Below are 17015 nucleotides of genomic sequence, written 5' to 3' on the forward strand. Positions count from 1 at the left end.
CTAGATTGAAGAACAAAACGACAGCAATTTGTCTGTTCCCCTTTCCCCAATTCCCCAGCACTGTTCCCATCCCCCCAATTCCCCAATAAAAATCTTAAAAAACAAACAAACAAAAAAAAACTGTCCAGTACTTTGACCTTCCCTTCCTATCCTACATTGGTTCCCTATGATACAGTCTACTGCTCTAGCCAGACCTTTTCCTTTCCTCAAGATGACTTCTGCCAGCCCAGCATGCAGTTATCAATCTCGAATGCCTTCTTTCTCCTTTCTACCTTCCCAATCGTGCCCAACCAATAGTTCACTGATGTCCTGCCTACTTTGAGAAGCTTTCTCCAATCCTTGAGCACCCCCTTCCCTAAACCACTACAGCACTTACTGCCTGTGCCACTCAATGTGTCATTAAATCATGGAAAATGTTTTCTGTACTCATGTTTTACCACCCCAGGTAAGTACACCTAGGGGACAGAAATCTTGTCCTACATTTTTTCTTCAACAACTAGGACAGTCCTGGACCTGCTTTAGATGCTCAGCTAACATTTTAGATGGCTTATTTGTCTTAGGACCTGGTACAGTGCCCAGCAATGCAACGGTAAACAAAGCAGAGAGAGTCCCAGGCTTCATGAAGCTTCCAGTTTAGTGGGGGTGATTAAACACCTAAATTGAAATTGACTGAATGACACAAAGAAGGACAGAAAGGAGGCAGGCAGGAAGGAAGAATTTATAAGAGTTAGTGGTTCCACATCTTCTAGTCTTCAGAGGGAAAAATATGTGTCTATGTATTTTCTATTTCCCAGGTATTATGGCTGTGGTCTGATCATCCCTGAGTATCTGGAAAACTGCTGGATTTTGGACCTGGGCAGTGAAAATGGCAGAGATTGCTATGCACTTAAATAGTTGGTGAGAAGGGACAGTCACTGAAATAGATGTGACAGAAGGTCAGGTGAGGCAATGATTTGGAGGACAAAGAGGAAAAATTCTCAAAGGCATTCTTTTAGAGATAAAGTTTCCTTTGTGACTCTTCAAGGAGAATTTAAGAAGGCTGATATTGTTATGTAGTTTTCTATCCTTACTCATGAATACAGCCTATTTCCTACTGAACATACAAATATCACCACTTTTTGCTGAATTGACTCTCATTAAGGGTGTTAAACTGAACTTGGCATGACTTAATAAAGGGAAGGAGCTAGTCTGAGCCACTTGTAGTTCATGGCCACAGAACACACTAGCCCAAGAGGGAACTTATTTTAAACGTAACTATAAATCAAAGAGCCCAAAACACCAGCAAGACCAGCATACAATACACACTGACCTGTTCTCGTTCATATTATTTTCATAGCAAATTACAGGATCCTGTGTTTCTCCTTTTTCTTTGCACTGTTAATCAAATCGTGCCCAAGTGACAGCCTTAATAAACTGCCTTGAGGAACTTAGCCTGTCTACCTGTGGCATAAGACATGCCTTGGGCAGCAAGCGTCTAGTCACAGGTCATTTTGTTGCATGGAGAACATCAGGGCAGAGACAAATAAGCATGACTGGCATTTTTTTCTGCACCCTCAAACTTGCTGACAATTTATTGAGATTTTAAACACTGTCTATCTCCCTCATCTTGGGAAAAAGTTGAATGTGGGGAAGAGGAGGGAGGCAGGAAGAAAGGTGTAGCTTTGAGACAATGGTGGAAGCCATCTTTAGGGACTGAAAGGATGTGAAGATCTCTGAGTAGTGTGCAGATTTGCTGGATGTTCTAGCTGTTCTCTTTTAGACCAAATGGTGTCATTAACCTTGTGCCTGATAAACAACAAGTGCTGCAGGAGGTATATAGGAGTGCTAAAGATGAGGGGAAGAGGGAGACCAGGGATCTTTGAACAACAGTGAGAGCAGATGGGACCTGTCCTGTTCTTGCCTCCTTGAGCTGAGAGCTCAAATTCTCTTCATTTATCCGCTAAAATTGAAAGGGGTGGCACAAAAGGGGAGTGGCAGGAATACCCCAGCTATGGATTCTTTTTCCTCTCAGGTTGCAAAAGGTAAGTCTGAGAGTCACGATTGTCACTGAGCATGCTAAGATGTTTGTTTTACTGGCTGTCTCTCCTGTTTGCTGCTGTGCGTGGTCCTAGAATGCGTCTGCAGAGTTGCAGGAACCTTAGACCGGCTACCAAAGCTTGCTATGAATATACTTTTCTAGCTTGACAGTATGTCTCAAGGCTACTGACTTCATATCTATCGGGATTCCAGATCTTTGGGGAGTTAAAGATGGAACTTTAAGTACTTTCTAAAAGGAAGGCACTCCACATTCTTTATGTGCATGAGATGTATATCTTCATGACAAGATATTCTGAGATTTTTGCTTTACAGGGTCATTGTAGAGATCAAATATGAATATCTATGTGGAAAAAAAATGAGTGTGTGGAAATAATTTAATAAGTTGATTTAATTAGTGTGCCATTGATTTAGTGTGCCAAATGATTTAATTAGTGTGCCATTTTGTAGATCAGCTCACTATCTTCACCAAGATGTATTTGTAAAAGGTAGAGAGACATTATTGTAGAATCTAGACCTCCGTACTCTTGAAATTAGCTAAATAAATCTTAAAATTCCTGCTCACTCATATGCCTGAGATTTTAAGGACAATATTGAAAAACTATGTTATTATAAAAGTAAACAGCATTACAAAAAGTTTTATAATTTTTAAGAGAGAAGAGTTTATGAATATTATTTTCTTCTTCTGTTAGTTATACAACAACCTGAGGGCTGCATTTGCTTCAGATGGGCTCAAAATTTAGGTAATCTGAGTATATTTAGGAGAGAGATACTCTTGTAAAGCTATTTTATTACTTGTCGAGTAGGGCACGGAAAAAGAAACCTTGGTACTTGGCTATTGATTGTAACTAGGCAGGCAGCTGTTATTTGTTCTCAAAGGGTCAGCTCAAGCACTTCCAATGGTTTTTAAAATTAATTTTATCACCTCATTCCTTTCTTTGCTATCTGGGACAAATGTAATCTTTAGCCTTGTTTAGACTAATTCTGCTGTTTCTGCGTGGCGGGGAGCTATATTTCAGTGACGTCTATACTAGCCTTGAATTGCCAGAAGAAATCAGGACACACAAAATTTTATGGGGTAGGTGTTTTTTTATTTTATTGTTATTTTAAGGCAGATATTTGTGCGTGTACAGAGGTTCATTCTGCTAATATCCAGGATGAGACTTTGTGATGTGGGAACACAGGGATTAGGTTCCATTCCTCCTCTGCCACGCAAAAGTGGTGTGACCTTGGACAGTTTAAATAATCTCTTCCAGTCATTGTTTTCGAAATTGTAAAATGTAGATAATACTACCATCTACCTATAGGCTTTTATGAAAATTAAATGAGATAATGAATGTGAAGGATACGTTGAAACTGCAGTGTAGAAATGAGGGCAAATGTTTCAGAACTGATGCCCTCTTAATCCCCTTATGTTCTTTCTCATCATTATTGTGTTGTTTATTCCTTTTGTTGTCATAATGGAGTCTCTGGAAGTTGAGGAGATAAATGCATATGTGTGGTCAGTCTGACTACGAAATCAAAAGTTCTTACTTTTAAAATAAATTATATTAGCTTTCTTTTATTATACAATAATAAATCTATATTGTTAAAAAGTTGGAAAATACAAAAAGTAAAAGACAAAATTACTACTAATCATATAGCCCAGCAATAACCTTTTTTTTTTTTTTTTTTAAGCTGAGCCATCCTGCCACCTTTTGGCAGCTCAGCGGCAATTCAGCTCTGGCTGGGAATTGAACCGGTGATTGTGTTGCTCAGAGCTTACACTCTTGAGCGAGCTCTTAACCAACTAAGCCACTCGGCCGTCCCTCAGCAATAAAACCTCTTTAACATTTTAATATATATCCTTTTAGGGTTGGTTTTTTTTTCTGTGTGTAATAAAATTGGGACATGCTATATACAGAGGGTGCCAAAAAAAATGTATACACTTTTTAAGAAAGGAAAAAACTGTGTTAAAATTATAATAATATATACCAGTAATAAAAGATGAATACAAGTCATGTGTTTACATTTTTTTGGCACCCCTGGTACAGAATTTGGTACGTATTCTAACTTTATTTAGCATATTTCCTAAGCCTAAAAAATTTAAATATGCTTTAAATGTTTGTGTTATACAACTGTACTGTACAGCTGTAACTATACTTTATTTGACCATTTCTCTATTGGCGATCACTTAGGTTTTTTCTAATTTGTTGATGTAATAAATAAAAAAAACCTGTAAAGTGCCTTATGAACATTAGTAATAGTTATTATTCTAGTAGCAGATCATTGTAAGATTAATTTGGAGCTAAAAGGCTATTTTGTAATTTATCTTTTATGCCTTTTTGCTTACATAGTATAGTACTTTCCAGAATCAGACCTAATACCATACATGAATATTATGATTGCAGCTGGGTGGGACCACTACATTGGTGACTTTCCTGAAGAATGGTTCCCAGAGACCATTAACTAGCATACTCAATTTTAATCATGACTTTCTAGACTTTGGGGGGGACACTCAGGTCCTCTATTTCTAGGACCTATGTTTTAACTAATACCATATCCTAATCAATTATGTAGAAGAGTAATTCCCTTAGTACCTAGTGGTACTGGTTGGTCTGTGGTTTTTGTTTTCTTAGGTGAGTGCCTGGTGGTGCTTTGTACTGGAAGGACTTTGTCATCCTTACCTCAGAAATTGCGTTCTGCCCTTCACGTTTGGTCACTGCCAATCTCATCATTCACAAAAAGGAACTAGAAAGAGTGATCGGTAAGAAACAACACAAAGGAATATTATGACTATATCCCAAATGGTTCAAATTTGGTGATTAGCAAGTATTTACTGAGTATCACCGAGGGAGACTGTGTCATCTGGAAATCTCCATCTATCTCCTGTTTAATGGCAACCTCCCCAAATTTGGTACCTAATAAAACTTTTAAGTTAGTCAGTAAATAAAATGAAATGCCTAGAAAGATAACTGATGGGATGCAAAGAATAAAATCATGTTTATAATATGTATGCTCTTCATCTGCTGAGCAACCCCAGTAGCTGCTTGAGTGCTGGAGGTGAACTGTGAGTAAATTCTGTTTTTAGGGGACTGTCGTTTTGTTCTGCTTCATTTCACATCTTCAAACTCCTTAAGACAGAACTAGCCAAAAGATGCTAAGTTATTTACAATGGAGGAATCACAGGACATGAAAAAGAATTAATACTTGATGCCAATTTCACATTTAAGGTAATAAAAATTTCCATGGCTTCTGGCATTCTATCTATTCTTACTTTTGCTCCATAGTATTGCTTCTCACTTTTCTGGTATTGGTGTGTGTGTGTGTGTGTGTGTGTGTGTGTGTGTGTGTGTGTGTGTTTGCTGAACCATTAAGTTACAGACACTAGGACATATTACCCTTGAATAGTTCAGCATGCATCTCCTAAGAATAAAATATTTTCCTATGTAACCACAATACCATTATCACAACTAAGAAAGTTGGCAGCTCAAGGCAGCTCAGCTCAAGGTGCTGTGTTCAATCTTAGTTGAGTGGGCATAGCCCACCATCCCATGCAGGAGTCCAGCTGGCAACCTCGTTGTTAGGAGCACGTGCTCTCACCAGCTGAGCCATCCTGCCACCTGTTGGCAGCTCAGCAGCAGCTCAGCTTGGGCACAGCTCACTGGCCCATGTGGGAACAGAACTGGTGACCCTGTTGCTCAGAGCTCGCGCTCTTAACCAACTGAGCCACTTGGCCGACCCACGAAGAAAGTTTTTTATGGGAAGCATCATTCAGACATCAGATTAATGAAACTATAGAGAAGCAGGATAGAAAAGAATGGGAGTAATGCATAAATGTATTTCAGTTGTTTAATTGTATCATGAAATTAAGGAAATTTTAGTGTTTAATGATAACACATTAATATTTCTACTACTCTTTATAGAGTAGGTTTTGTTTTCTCAAAATGGACAAGTACAGGCTTTGGAATCAGATACCTAGGTTCAAATTCTGGCTCTGTTATTTATTACTTGGGTAAACTTGATTAAGTCACCAATATTCTTTGAGATGCAGTTTGCTCCACTCTAAAAGTAGGGATAATACTACCTACCTTGCAGAATTTTTATAAAGGTTAGCAACAATAGAACAAAATATTTGTATATACTAGGAACTCAGTAAACAGGAGATACTGAGTTATTTTTCCCAAAGGTAGAAAGACTGACTGTTTCTGTCCTCTGATTGTTTTTTATTCAAATTTTTTATTCAAATCTTCAGATTTCTTAAATGCTTCCTGGTGCATTGAAACCATTAATGCTTTTTACGATACATTGCCCTGTGATGTACCGCCTGCTCCAATAGATTCACAGAATCAGAGAGGGAAGAGCTTTTGAACCCATTGCTCTGGTCTGGTGGCTTTCAAAAAAACATTTAAAAAAAAAAGATTTTATTGGAGAATTGGGGAAGGGAACAGTGTTGGGGAATCGGGAAAGGAGAGCATTGTGTTTTTTCCAGACCCATCAGCTCCAAGTCAAGTTGTTGTCCTTCAGTCTTAGTTGTGGAGGGTGCAGCTCAGCTCTAAGTCCAGTCTCCACTTTCAATCTAGTTGTGGGGTGGGGGTGGGAGGTGCAGTCCATCATCCCTTGTGGGAGTTGAACCGGCATCCTTGTTGTTCAGAGCATGCGCTCTAACCAACTGAGCCATCTGGCCTCCCTGTCATGTTTAAATTTTTAATCCATCTGGAATTTACTTTAGCATAAATGTTGAGGTAAGAGTGTGACTATTTTTCCAAATATTAACTGCTCAAATTTTCCTATTTCATTTATTAAATAAACATCATTTGAGCCAATATTCCACTATATTCTAAAGTTATTTTCTAAAATATTTCTGATTCATATTTAGAGTTATTCTAGTAATTGAGGTATTGGTATGGGATTTTGTAAAGCATTTTATCACAATTGATCTCATGTCATCTCTTATAACTACCCAATGAAGAAGACAGATAGATAAATATTAGATATATCAGATAGGTAGAAGACAGATGACAGATATTAGCCTCCATCTTTGCCTTTCTCTTAGGTGTTTTTATATTTTCCCCTGTTCATGCTATCATAATTATTTTATTAGTCCACTTGTTAATTTGTAATATTTTATTATTTAGAAAGGCTTAGTGATGGATGTCAAGTCCCTTTTGGCTAACATTCACCAAAGTCACGATGGTGATGCACCTCAAGGCACTGAATGTTGGAAGCCCAGGGAAATAAGATGCTGAGGTTGCTGCATCGGGATGGTGGCATAGTGTGGGGATTAAGTACACTGGCCTTAGAGTTGGAAAGGCTAGGTCCAGATCTTGGCTCTGCCCCTTACGTACCATCTTGGGTAGGTAACCTTGTCTCTTTAAATCCTTAGCTTCCTCATGTAGAATGGGGAGGTAATGATCACATTTCCCTCACAGGTTGTGAGGGTCAAATGAGGTGAAAAATGTAAAATGGTAGTCCAATGCCTGGCACGTAATACATACTTCAGAGATAGAAGTGGTTATAAGTATGAATTTTACTTAATAAGATTCTTGGTTTCTTGGGGCTCTGTTTTAGGTATTTGAGTTCTGACCATCTTCACAGGATTCTTTTATCATTCTCCCATGTATAATTTCTCCTGGCCTCAGAAGTTGTGTAATCTCTCTCCATGAATGTTTGCTTTCTGTTGCTTGTATTTTGTAGTAATTTTGGGTACATTGAGCATACATTGATACCCAAGTAATTCGTGTCTTTTTTTCCTTTTGTTACCTCATAAGCAGTCTTTAAAAGTAAAGCTTAGTTAGCGATCACTCTAAAAAATGATAAATTTGTGGTTGAGAAGGTTTAATCGAACACAAGAGACAAGAATCCCAGAGCAAAAAGCCTAATCTGTTCTTGTGTGGTCACGATTACCAGCATGAATAAAGCCTATTCTAAGCATAGAAATCGCCTCTAGAGCTGATTTACTTTCTTTGCTTGATTCAATTCTTGAGCACTCTGCTGTTGTTACTCTTCTGTTTTTCTAAGACAATGATTTTTTTGGAAAGCAGAGAAATCTGACTTCTGACATTTAAGTCCATCAAATATTTCACAAATATGTTATGGGTATCTTTAAATGCGTGGGGGTACATTGATTATTTTTAAAAAAAACCTTCCTGATTGAAATCAATGTTTATTCTGAAATGTTTTCATCGTTTTAATTCTCCTGTAACCTGGTTTCCTGAAAACAGGCCCTACAAGCTGTCAGGAGATTTCAGTTACAAGTAAAGGGGGTCCTTCCTCCAGCCACAATATTCTAGTATACTCTGGCTGTAAGAGATGTAGGTAAATGAGTTTGCTTCTGCAGGAGGCCATTTCCTTCCAGCATAGCTGTCCTAGTGTGCACATGGGGCATGTGCAGAAGGGGCTTGACCTCAGATACAGATAGTAACATTCTACGTATTTGAACTGGTTTATCCCAACAGTCTCCTTTCTATTCTGCCTTATTTCTTTCAGCCCGCAGATGTGCCTATGTCTTTAAAGCAGTTCCAAGTTTTTGAAATGGAAATAATTGACACTGAAGGAAGATTTAAAGAATGAACAGCTGGTGTGTCCTAGAAATATAACACTGTGCCTTTAGGGGAGGACACTCATATCTTTTTTTATGGCAGACCTTTATGATAAACCCTTGAGTACCGGACGGGCAGGCAGCGTGCAGTGACTAGCTTATACTTACTTACATCTTCCCATCGGTTGCTGCAACAGAGAGGAATGAAAGGTGTGGCCTCTTTTGAGGACTGACTCCATGATGACTGTTTTTGAGAGTCCTTCTTTTTCTTTTTCTTTCTTCTCTGTTCTCCTCCTTCTTCTTTTTAAATCCTGATATGCAAAGTGTATTTTGCCATTACAAGAGCTACATTATTATAACACTGCAGCAACTGAAATGACACAAGTTGGATTCGTGCTATGTATTGTCTTGCTTCAGTCAATAGCAGTGGTAGTAATACATGAACAACAGTAGTAATAATACAGAGAACCTAGCCTTTATTGAACAGTTAATATGTTTAAGGCACCATGTCATTTAGCCCTCACAATGACTCTTATTATCATCACTTTACAGATGAAGAAACTGAGAGGCTCAGAGAGATTGATTTACTAGTGAATTTGAACTTCCCAATGTCTGATTCTAGAGATGACATTCTTGCCCAATATGCTCTACTACCTCTCCATATTTATATTTTGCATAGACTCACAGGATGTTGGTGCTGGAATGGACCGCTTATTAAGATGTCTCACTTTTTATTTCCTTCAAGTCTTGAAATCTTTTTTAGGGCTGGGAGCATGCATTTGGAAGTGATTTAATATCACTGTTTCCTATTGGTAGGAAGGACATGGAGTGGGAAGAAGAGTATGGAAAATCATTTTCCTGGGTGAAAAAGAGGAGAGGCTAACTCTTCCGACCAGGAATTCCAATGTATCGAGAGGGGGGAAATACAATGGATGTGAAGGCCTGGAAGCAGCAACCAGCATAGCCAGCCCTCACCCTTTTGGCTGTTAGTCAGCCTATTAGGGAGCCCAGATCCAGGCAGACAGAGGCCAGCCATCAGTAAGTTAGTTCAGTAAAGGGAGTGGGCCATAAAACTGTCATTCGTGAATGTTGGGTCTCTGCCCGTCTTGTAAATCCTTCTGTTTGCAGTGACCAACAATAAATAGTAAGAGTGTAAATATGTTTTTTTTTTCTTGACCATATATGGATGGGTTTATTTCTGGGTTCTCTATTCTGTTCCATTGGTCTATGTGTCTGTCTTTATGCCAGTACAATACTGTTTTGATTACTATAGCCTTGTAGTATGATTTGATGTCGGGTAGCATGATACCTCCCACTTTGTTCTTATTTCTCAAGATTGCCGTGGCTGTTTGGGGTGTAAATATGTTTTTAATGAACCCATTGCCATTATTTACTCTTGCTCTTGATTTCCTACCTCTGTGCCTGGTTTTTCATTGGCCCCACTGGCACTGCTGTGGGAGGCATCCTGTTTGGAGATGAAAGGAGGAAAAAGAAAACTGCTGTCTTGTCTTTCAAAAACTCCACTTACTCTGCCCTGAGATCTTGCTGACCATTGCTGGCAATCTCAACATCTTAACATCAGCAATTGCTAATGATGGCCCTGATTTACCTTCCTGTCTTGCTTACATGTTTCCTGAGATTAGAGTAAGGAAAGGGAAGGAATTCCAGCATTTCAGCATCTCAAAAGGCTAAAAAGCACATACAAATGGGAATCCCACAAAACAAAACAGCAAAATCAACCCTCCTGGCCCCATAGGGACTGCCTTTAAGAAGCTTTAAAAGAGGTTTACCTTGGAAATGGTAATAACTTGATTAAAATCTTCAGAAGAAGATGGCTACCTTTATAACTGAGTGACTAATGCTACTCCCAGGACCCCAAGGAACTGTAAAAATTTATCTCCCTTCTATGTAAATCAACCTAAATCAAACTGAAATATTAGTGTTTGGGTTCATCAAAACACCTGTAACTTGTCCTTTCATTTTGGTTTGCTTTTTGACAGGATCTAATCACGGACCCATTCAAGCTTGTGGAAGAGTCTGACAATATGAAGTCCAGATGTTCCCCTGATGTTGCTAGAGGCTGCTGTGGCACAAAGAAAAGCTGCTAAAACTACAGCTGACCTGAAGACATTGGGCAGGAGGCTAAGAAATAAGTTATATATGCCTTTTAACCTGCTCTTCTCCATAGCACAGACCATAAGAAAGAATAAATAGCAAAAAGGCACCATATTCTAGATAATTGATAAAAAGAAATGAATTGTTTTTAGATGATATTAATGAAGGGTTCATAGCATATCACCTAAAGATGAGCAAAGCACTGTTTCTCTATCTGAACTTATTCAAAATTTTGGTGCCACTTAGTGGTCAGAAATGGAACTGAGAAGCCGTCTTAAGGCTTGACCAATGGGCAAGAAAAGCTTCAGAAATAACAGTTGGCAGAGTTTCAGGAAAAACATCTTCCTTCTGACCTGCATAGCACCTTTTAGGCTTTTCAGCATGTTTGCTCATTAAACAAAGCTCCTACTGAAATTGTGCTAATCATGACAAAAGATTGCCAAATCAAATTTGGTAGGCGTGCCCTTAACTGGTCTGTTAAATCAAACACTTAAAAGAAATCCAGAAAGAAGAAAACAAATGAATAATAAATTTTTTTGACCTCAATAAATTTTTTTAACTCTAATATATGACAATGTAATGACTATCTATAGTAAATCCTAACTAGATCAGGAAAAGAGTTTGATAATTTTTAAATGAAGAGCTAGGATATTGGTGGGTTTTCTTTTTCCTTTACAAGGCACCCCAAGAAAGTATTAGATTTAGTTCTGGTTTCCACAGTTAAAGAAAATTGAGGAATATTTCAAGGCTGATTACATCATTAGAAATTAAGAACATCAAGGAAAGTTTCAAGAATGATTAAATAAATTGAAGCCCAGTTGTACTTGAAGACTTTGTCAGAGGACATAGAAAGATGATCCTTGTCATCATCAGGAGCTGATAGTTCATTTTTATTTTTTTATTTTTAAAGATTTTTATTGGGGAATTGGGAGAAGGGAAACAGACAAGTTGCTGTCCTTTTGTTCTTCAGTCTAGTTGTGGAGGACGTTGCTTCACTGGCCCAAGTTGGCACCATCATTGCGTTCTTCCCAGGTGAGGCAGATCAGTCACCAGCTTCTGGACGGCCGCTAGGCCACTCACGCTGGCTGCTGGCTAAACACGGTAGCCCATGGCAACCCACTGCAGCAGTGGCTGCAGCTTACACCATCGCCGGTGACTCACGGCAGCCCAGCTCCAGGCACCCCAGCTCCAGGCTGAGCTGTTGTTCAGCATCTTAGCTGTAGAGGGCAGTGTCACCGGCCCTCATATGTGGGATCCGAACCAGGACCCTCTGGCATCCCAAGCCAGCTCTTAACCAACGCGCCACCCGGCCGGCCCAATGAAGAGTTTTAATAAGAAAATTTCGACTGGTTGCTCTGAGCTTAGTGTATAAACACAAGGGGGCGCTAGCGTGGTCCAAGAGATTTTTCATAAGAGGGATGAGAATTTTTAGGCCTTGGAAAACATGGCAATGGATTTTGCAGGGACAAACTCCTTTTTTAATACAGCTGTTAAAAATGGAGAAATTCTCAGATTACGAAGTGGGTTCAGCTAGAGACCCTGACTTACTACTACAGACCAGGGGAAGGACAGTGTGGTACCTTTTAAGCCCTATTTGTCTATCTGACCTTGATTCTAAATAGTGCTTTCTTGGTTTTAGAGTTCAATATTTACCCAGTCATAACCTAATTTAGCGACATCATTAGTTAGAATAGTACAGCTGGGATAAGCATACTTCACTGTCCATGAGCACAAGGTAGTCCTACTAGAAGGGAAATGATGAAAAGAAAGGGTGTTCTGGTTATTTGGCTTATAGGCTCTTCTAAATTTAGGGGAAGAACTATTATTAGCCTTTCACTTGTCATTCTGAACTCTCAGGTCCCCCCAAAAGATGTTGAGGGGTAAAATTGGGCTGAAATATAGAGATTTACATTGTTCTTTTCCTAAAACTAACATTTTATACATGATTTTCAAATAAAAATATAGATTTTAAGAATTGTATTTGACTTAGAATCTAGAAAAGATATGTATTAGACAATATAAAATTAAAGTAGATGTGTTTTGCCTTGAAAAATGCCATAAATAATTATTTAAATATTCGAAATTGGTGAAATATACAACTAGGAATGTACAACCCTGATAAGAGAGGATACTTCTTCAAGAGTGAGAGGCAGTATGGAATGATAAGAGCGAAAACCCATTGCAAAACTACAGTATTTTTCCCTGTCAGTTCTGCCACTTAGCATTTTGGCCTTGAGAAAATCATTTAACATCTCTGTGCCTTGGTTTTCTCTTTTGTGTGATGTCCTCATGGTTTAGATTATTGTTAGTTTAGATCTGAATGATTGCCACCAGCATGTGATGCCAGGACCAGCTAAAGACCAAGCCTCCTTTTGCTGCCAGAACATGGGTTAGGAAGCTGCCTGTAGCTCTTTGGACAGTAGGTGAGTTCCCTTCAACATTTTATTATGACAGCTTTCAAATATACAGAAAAGTTTTAAAGAATTACAGCAACTACTCATTCACCCAGAACCTAGATTATACAATTCTTAACCTTTTGCAATATTTTATACATTTTAACATTTACTAACAGCGGAGCCACAGAAACGGGGCCTAATTCTTCCCTAGCCTTTTTTCAAAAGATGTTGATTGGACTTAAGGAGTTTAAGCAGCTGATTTTCTCTTTATTGATTATTGTATCAAATACTGTATTTTTAGTCATTCATTATCACAGGGTGGGGGGGAGAGGGTATTTAAAAATCATGGAAGCCTGCAGAGAGGCTTTTCAGCTTACCTACTGGGAGATGCTCTGCAGTAGCCTGAACAGGACCCCCAATCCAACCTGGAGCACCTCCAGCCATGCATAACTAAAAAGGGCATGGCTCTGTGCCAGGAGAACCTGTTCATCTAATTGATTCTTGGCCTTTCCTTGGATGGCTCCAAGGAAGCAGCCAAGGTGGTCACTAATTTTGCCTTACTCGGTTGGTAGGTCGACTAAATTACTCTGGCAAGGATTGGGAACCTATCCACCCATTATTTCATTTTCTCACTAAATATTAATTACATACCTATTTAAGGGTACTGGGCACTGTCCTAGTCATGGACCGCTAACAATGGAATATTATGAACCCTGTGGGGCCAATGGGACAAAAATAGCTAAGCATGTTTTCTAAACTTTGTTGGCACCTGTCCTCACTTCTGTGATTTGCCAAGTTTCTTCAACCACACACAACAATTTGGGTCTAAACAAGGGTTCTTTTGTAGACCCTGCCCTAAGTGTCTGTTGAGAGAGATCTTACTAGATGATAAGGACAAAGTCTTTTGCAAATATGAAGCTGGAATTCTACAGTCCTAATAATAACCTCTGACTTGAGCTTTACTGCTTCATTCCAGCCTCTATTCAACTGCTGATCCTGCAGTTCCTGTAAGCACAACTCCCACTGAGGTTAATGGGAGTGTTCTGTGAACGTGAACGTAAGTTTTGTACTTAGTCTTCTCCTGCTGAGTGAGCCTTGCTTGTCTTGGACTGACGACCATCCCCTTCCCCAACGGGAACATGCCAACCCCTCCTGTCATGTGGTAGAGTCTTGTGGCAATGACATGCTCCAGGTGAGGAGGCAATCAATTTGGAACAAAAAAGTCTACCCTAATGCAATTCCATTGCCTCAGGTAATAGCACAATGCCTCACATACATTGTCCAGAAGCCAGAGAGAATAAAAAAGAATGGTAAGTCGATAATGTTCTGAGTACACTGTAAGCCAGACTTGGGTCTACTAACTTTTAAAACTAGTCCTAAAGCCATTAACCTTCTTCTCACTCATGAAAAGAAAAGTCATGCAGGACCCAGAAAGCAGGTCTTCTTTCTAGACCTGCTCCGCTGTGGAACTAGTTACTTGCCCATAGGAAGATCATTTGTCTACGTTAGAATTAGTTCACTTTCCTCACCTGTAAAATGGGTGTTGAACTCGCTGTACTCTAACTTCCCTTCCAGGCTTAGGAATAGATTTATGGCTCTAGATTCTGGATTGGTCACAGAGTTTTAAAAATTGTTGGAATTAGTTGCCACATTTATAAACCAGAAGGTTTTACAGAACATATGAATTTCTGGCTTCCCTTGAAAAATTGGAAATGCTGGCATCATTGACCCTGCATTTCTGCCACATGGCCATGGCAAGAGTAAGTACTGGCTTCCCCTTCAGGCAGGACGTGTCCTTTAGAAGGTTCTCCACCATCTCTACCCAGTCAGCTTTACTGACCTTCTGCCTTTGTGGCCCTGTTTTAGGACTAGAATTAGCTGAGTTTCATCAAAATTACAAGTGACTATTCTTTTTTTAAAAATTCCATTATAGTTCAAATGATGGCAGGTCGATGGCTTAATCTCTGACTTATATATTTAATTCATTACAAGCAGAAGCCAAGAAGGGCACGTGGAGCTTTGCGGGGATGCTCACAGGAGGGAGCCAGAGTGTGGAGCTGCTTATGGTAATTTGACATATAACTCAGAGCCTAATTGTGTCAGGTGAGGTGGCCTGGACAGTTTCTTCTCTGTTCCCAGAGTTCACAAGCTTCCATCACCCAACTTTCTCTGTGAATATGAAATGAGCATCCTCTAGAAAGCAAATCCTCAAAATGTCAACTTGCTAATAGGAAAGGTTTGCACAGCAAGGGCAGGACCTGTGTGGCTTCTCGGCTTAGTGGTTAATCTTTTATTAACTGTCCTTATTTTCTTTTTCTTATTACCCTTATTATTCCTTTCAATTGGATCTAACTGGGGAAGTGTTATGAAGGAGGTATTTTTATTTTTGCTTCTAAATAATGTAACAGGAGCCCATGAAGCTGTTGGAACCCTGTAAAAATGGTGGTTTCTCATGGTAATGAGGATTCATTGTGGATATAAACCAAGCCAAAGGTCCCGAGGTGTTTCTGTTACTGAAAATAACTCCCTTACACCTCCCTCACAGTGCTGATTTTTCTAACTTTACAGAAGAGAAAACCAAGGCTGAGAGTATTTAAATGACTTGCATGATGAGAGTACTTACAATCTAAGTGTTAGAACTAAGTGTTAGAACTGAGGCTAGAACTAGGTCTTCTGACTCTGTACCACTTTATTACAGGGTTTGTCCCTTCTCTTCTTTCTGGAAGTTCCTAAATTTAAAAATATAGAAATAAAAAGGGAAATGATTACTGTAACAGTAAGAATAGTGGTTACATCTAGGGTGGAGGAGAGGTGTGTGATCCAAAAGGATATGGAGGGGTTTGCTGGACTGGCGGGGGGGGGGCGTTCCTTTACTGTTATAAATTATTATAAAGGGAACATAATTTTTGCCTGCAACTGTCCCAGTTTAAGCCTTAAACTAGGTTAATTATTAATAGTACCTTTTTTTTTCTCTCAGATGGATTCTGTTTTGGATGATAAATTATATGATGAGCTATTATACATTTATGTTTTATGCACTTTCATGTATATTATATCTCAAAAATCTTTTTCAAGTTTGAAAAAATATATCAGGTAGTCTGACCTACGTTCAGGTTTCTAGGTCACAGGATGAACTTATGTTTGCTCTAAGATCCACTCTTACTGTGCAGACCACAGGGGTAATAGCTGTCATTCATGTGTGATTTCCTGGACAGAGGGTGTGGTATCCCCTCTTCGTTTTCTGGGGCTCCTGTGGCATGAGATAGTTATCTGTTTCTTTGTCCTACACATGGCTGGAGATATGGTGTGTCCCTTAGTCCTAAATGTGAAGATCAGCCCAAGATAATACATAAGACAGTGCTTCGTAAACCACGAAGGTGTTTTTCTACGTGGAGTGGCAGAAGTTCCCTAAATTCCCAAATGGCAGGGCCCCAGCAGCACTGCACTGGTTCCTGTCAGTTAATCTTCCTATTATACAGCTCTTCTGCTTGGAACTTTTTATAGCTCCCCAGTGCCTCTATATAGAATGAAATCTATACTCCTAAACTTGGCATTCAACCTACCACAAACCAACCCCAGCCAACTTTCCAACATTTTTCTTATTGTTGCTCTTCAAGGAATATATAACCAAATTCAAAAACATGGTGTTCCAAAAATACTGCTCCTTTTCCAACTTCCCCTCACACTTCTCACTCCATTAGAATGCCTTTTCCCCTTTCTTTTCTGTCAGTCCCTTTGTCATGGACTGAAAATTTGTGTCTTCCTTCCCCTTCCCCAAATTCATATATTGAAGCCCTAACCCCCCAGTGTGCCTGTATTTGGAGAGGAAACCTCTAAGGAAGTAATTAAGGTTAAAGAGGAGGTGATGAGAAGGGGGCCCTGATCCAATAGGATTAGTGTCTTTACAAGAAAAGAAAACAGAGAGCTCAAATGTTTCTCTCCATGCACGC

At 39.2% G+C, this 17015-nt stretch overlaps 1 protein-coding gene across 1 annotated transcript in view; it reads left to right on the forward strand.

Annotated features, from left to right (window-relative positions):
• Positions 1-11506, forward strand: part of AS3MT (arsenite methyltransferase) — a 13403-nt gene extending 1897 nt beyond the window's left edge. Inside the window, 4 exon segments of the mRNA XM_019636284.1 lie at positions 795-893; positions 2997-3118; positions 4658-4773; positions 10555-11506. Of these exon segments, the coding sequence (XP_019491829.1) occupies positions 795-893; positions 2997-3118; positions 4658-4773; positions 10555-10662 (445 nt within the window). The 3' untranslated portion in view covers positions 10663-11506.
• The last annotated feature ends 5509 nt before the right edge of the window (positions 11507-17015 follow it).

The sequence above is a fragment of the Hipposideros armiger genome, unplaced genomic scaffold, assembly GCF_001890085.2.
Source record: "Hipposideros armiger isolate ML-2016 unplaced genomic scaffold, ASM189008v1 scaffold_28, whole genome shotgun sequence".
Lineage (NCBI taxonomy): Eukaryota > Metazoa > Chordata > Mammalia > Chiroptera > Hipposideridae > Hipposideros > Hipposideros armiger.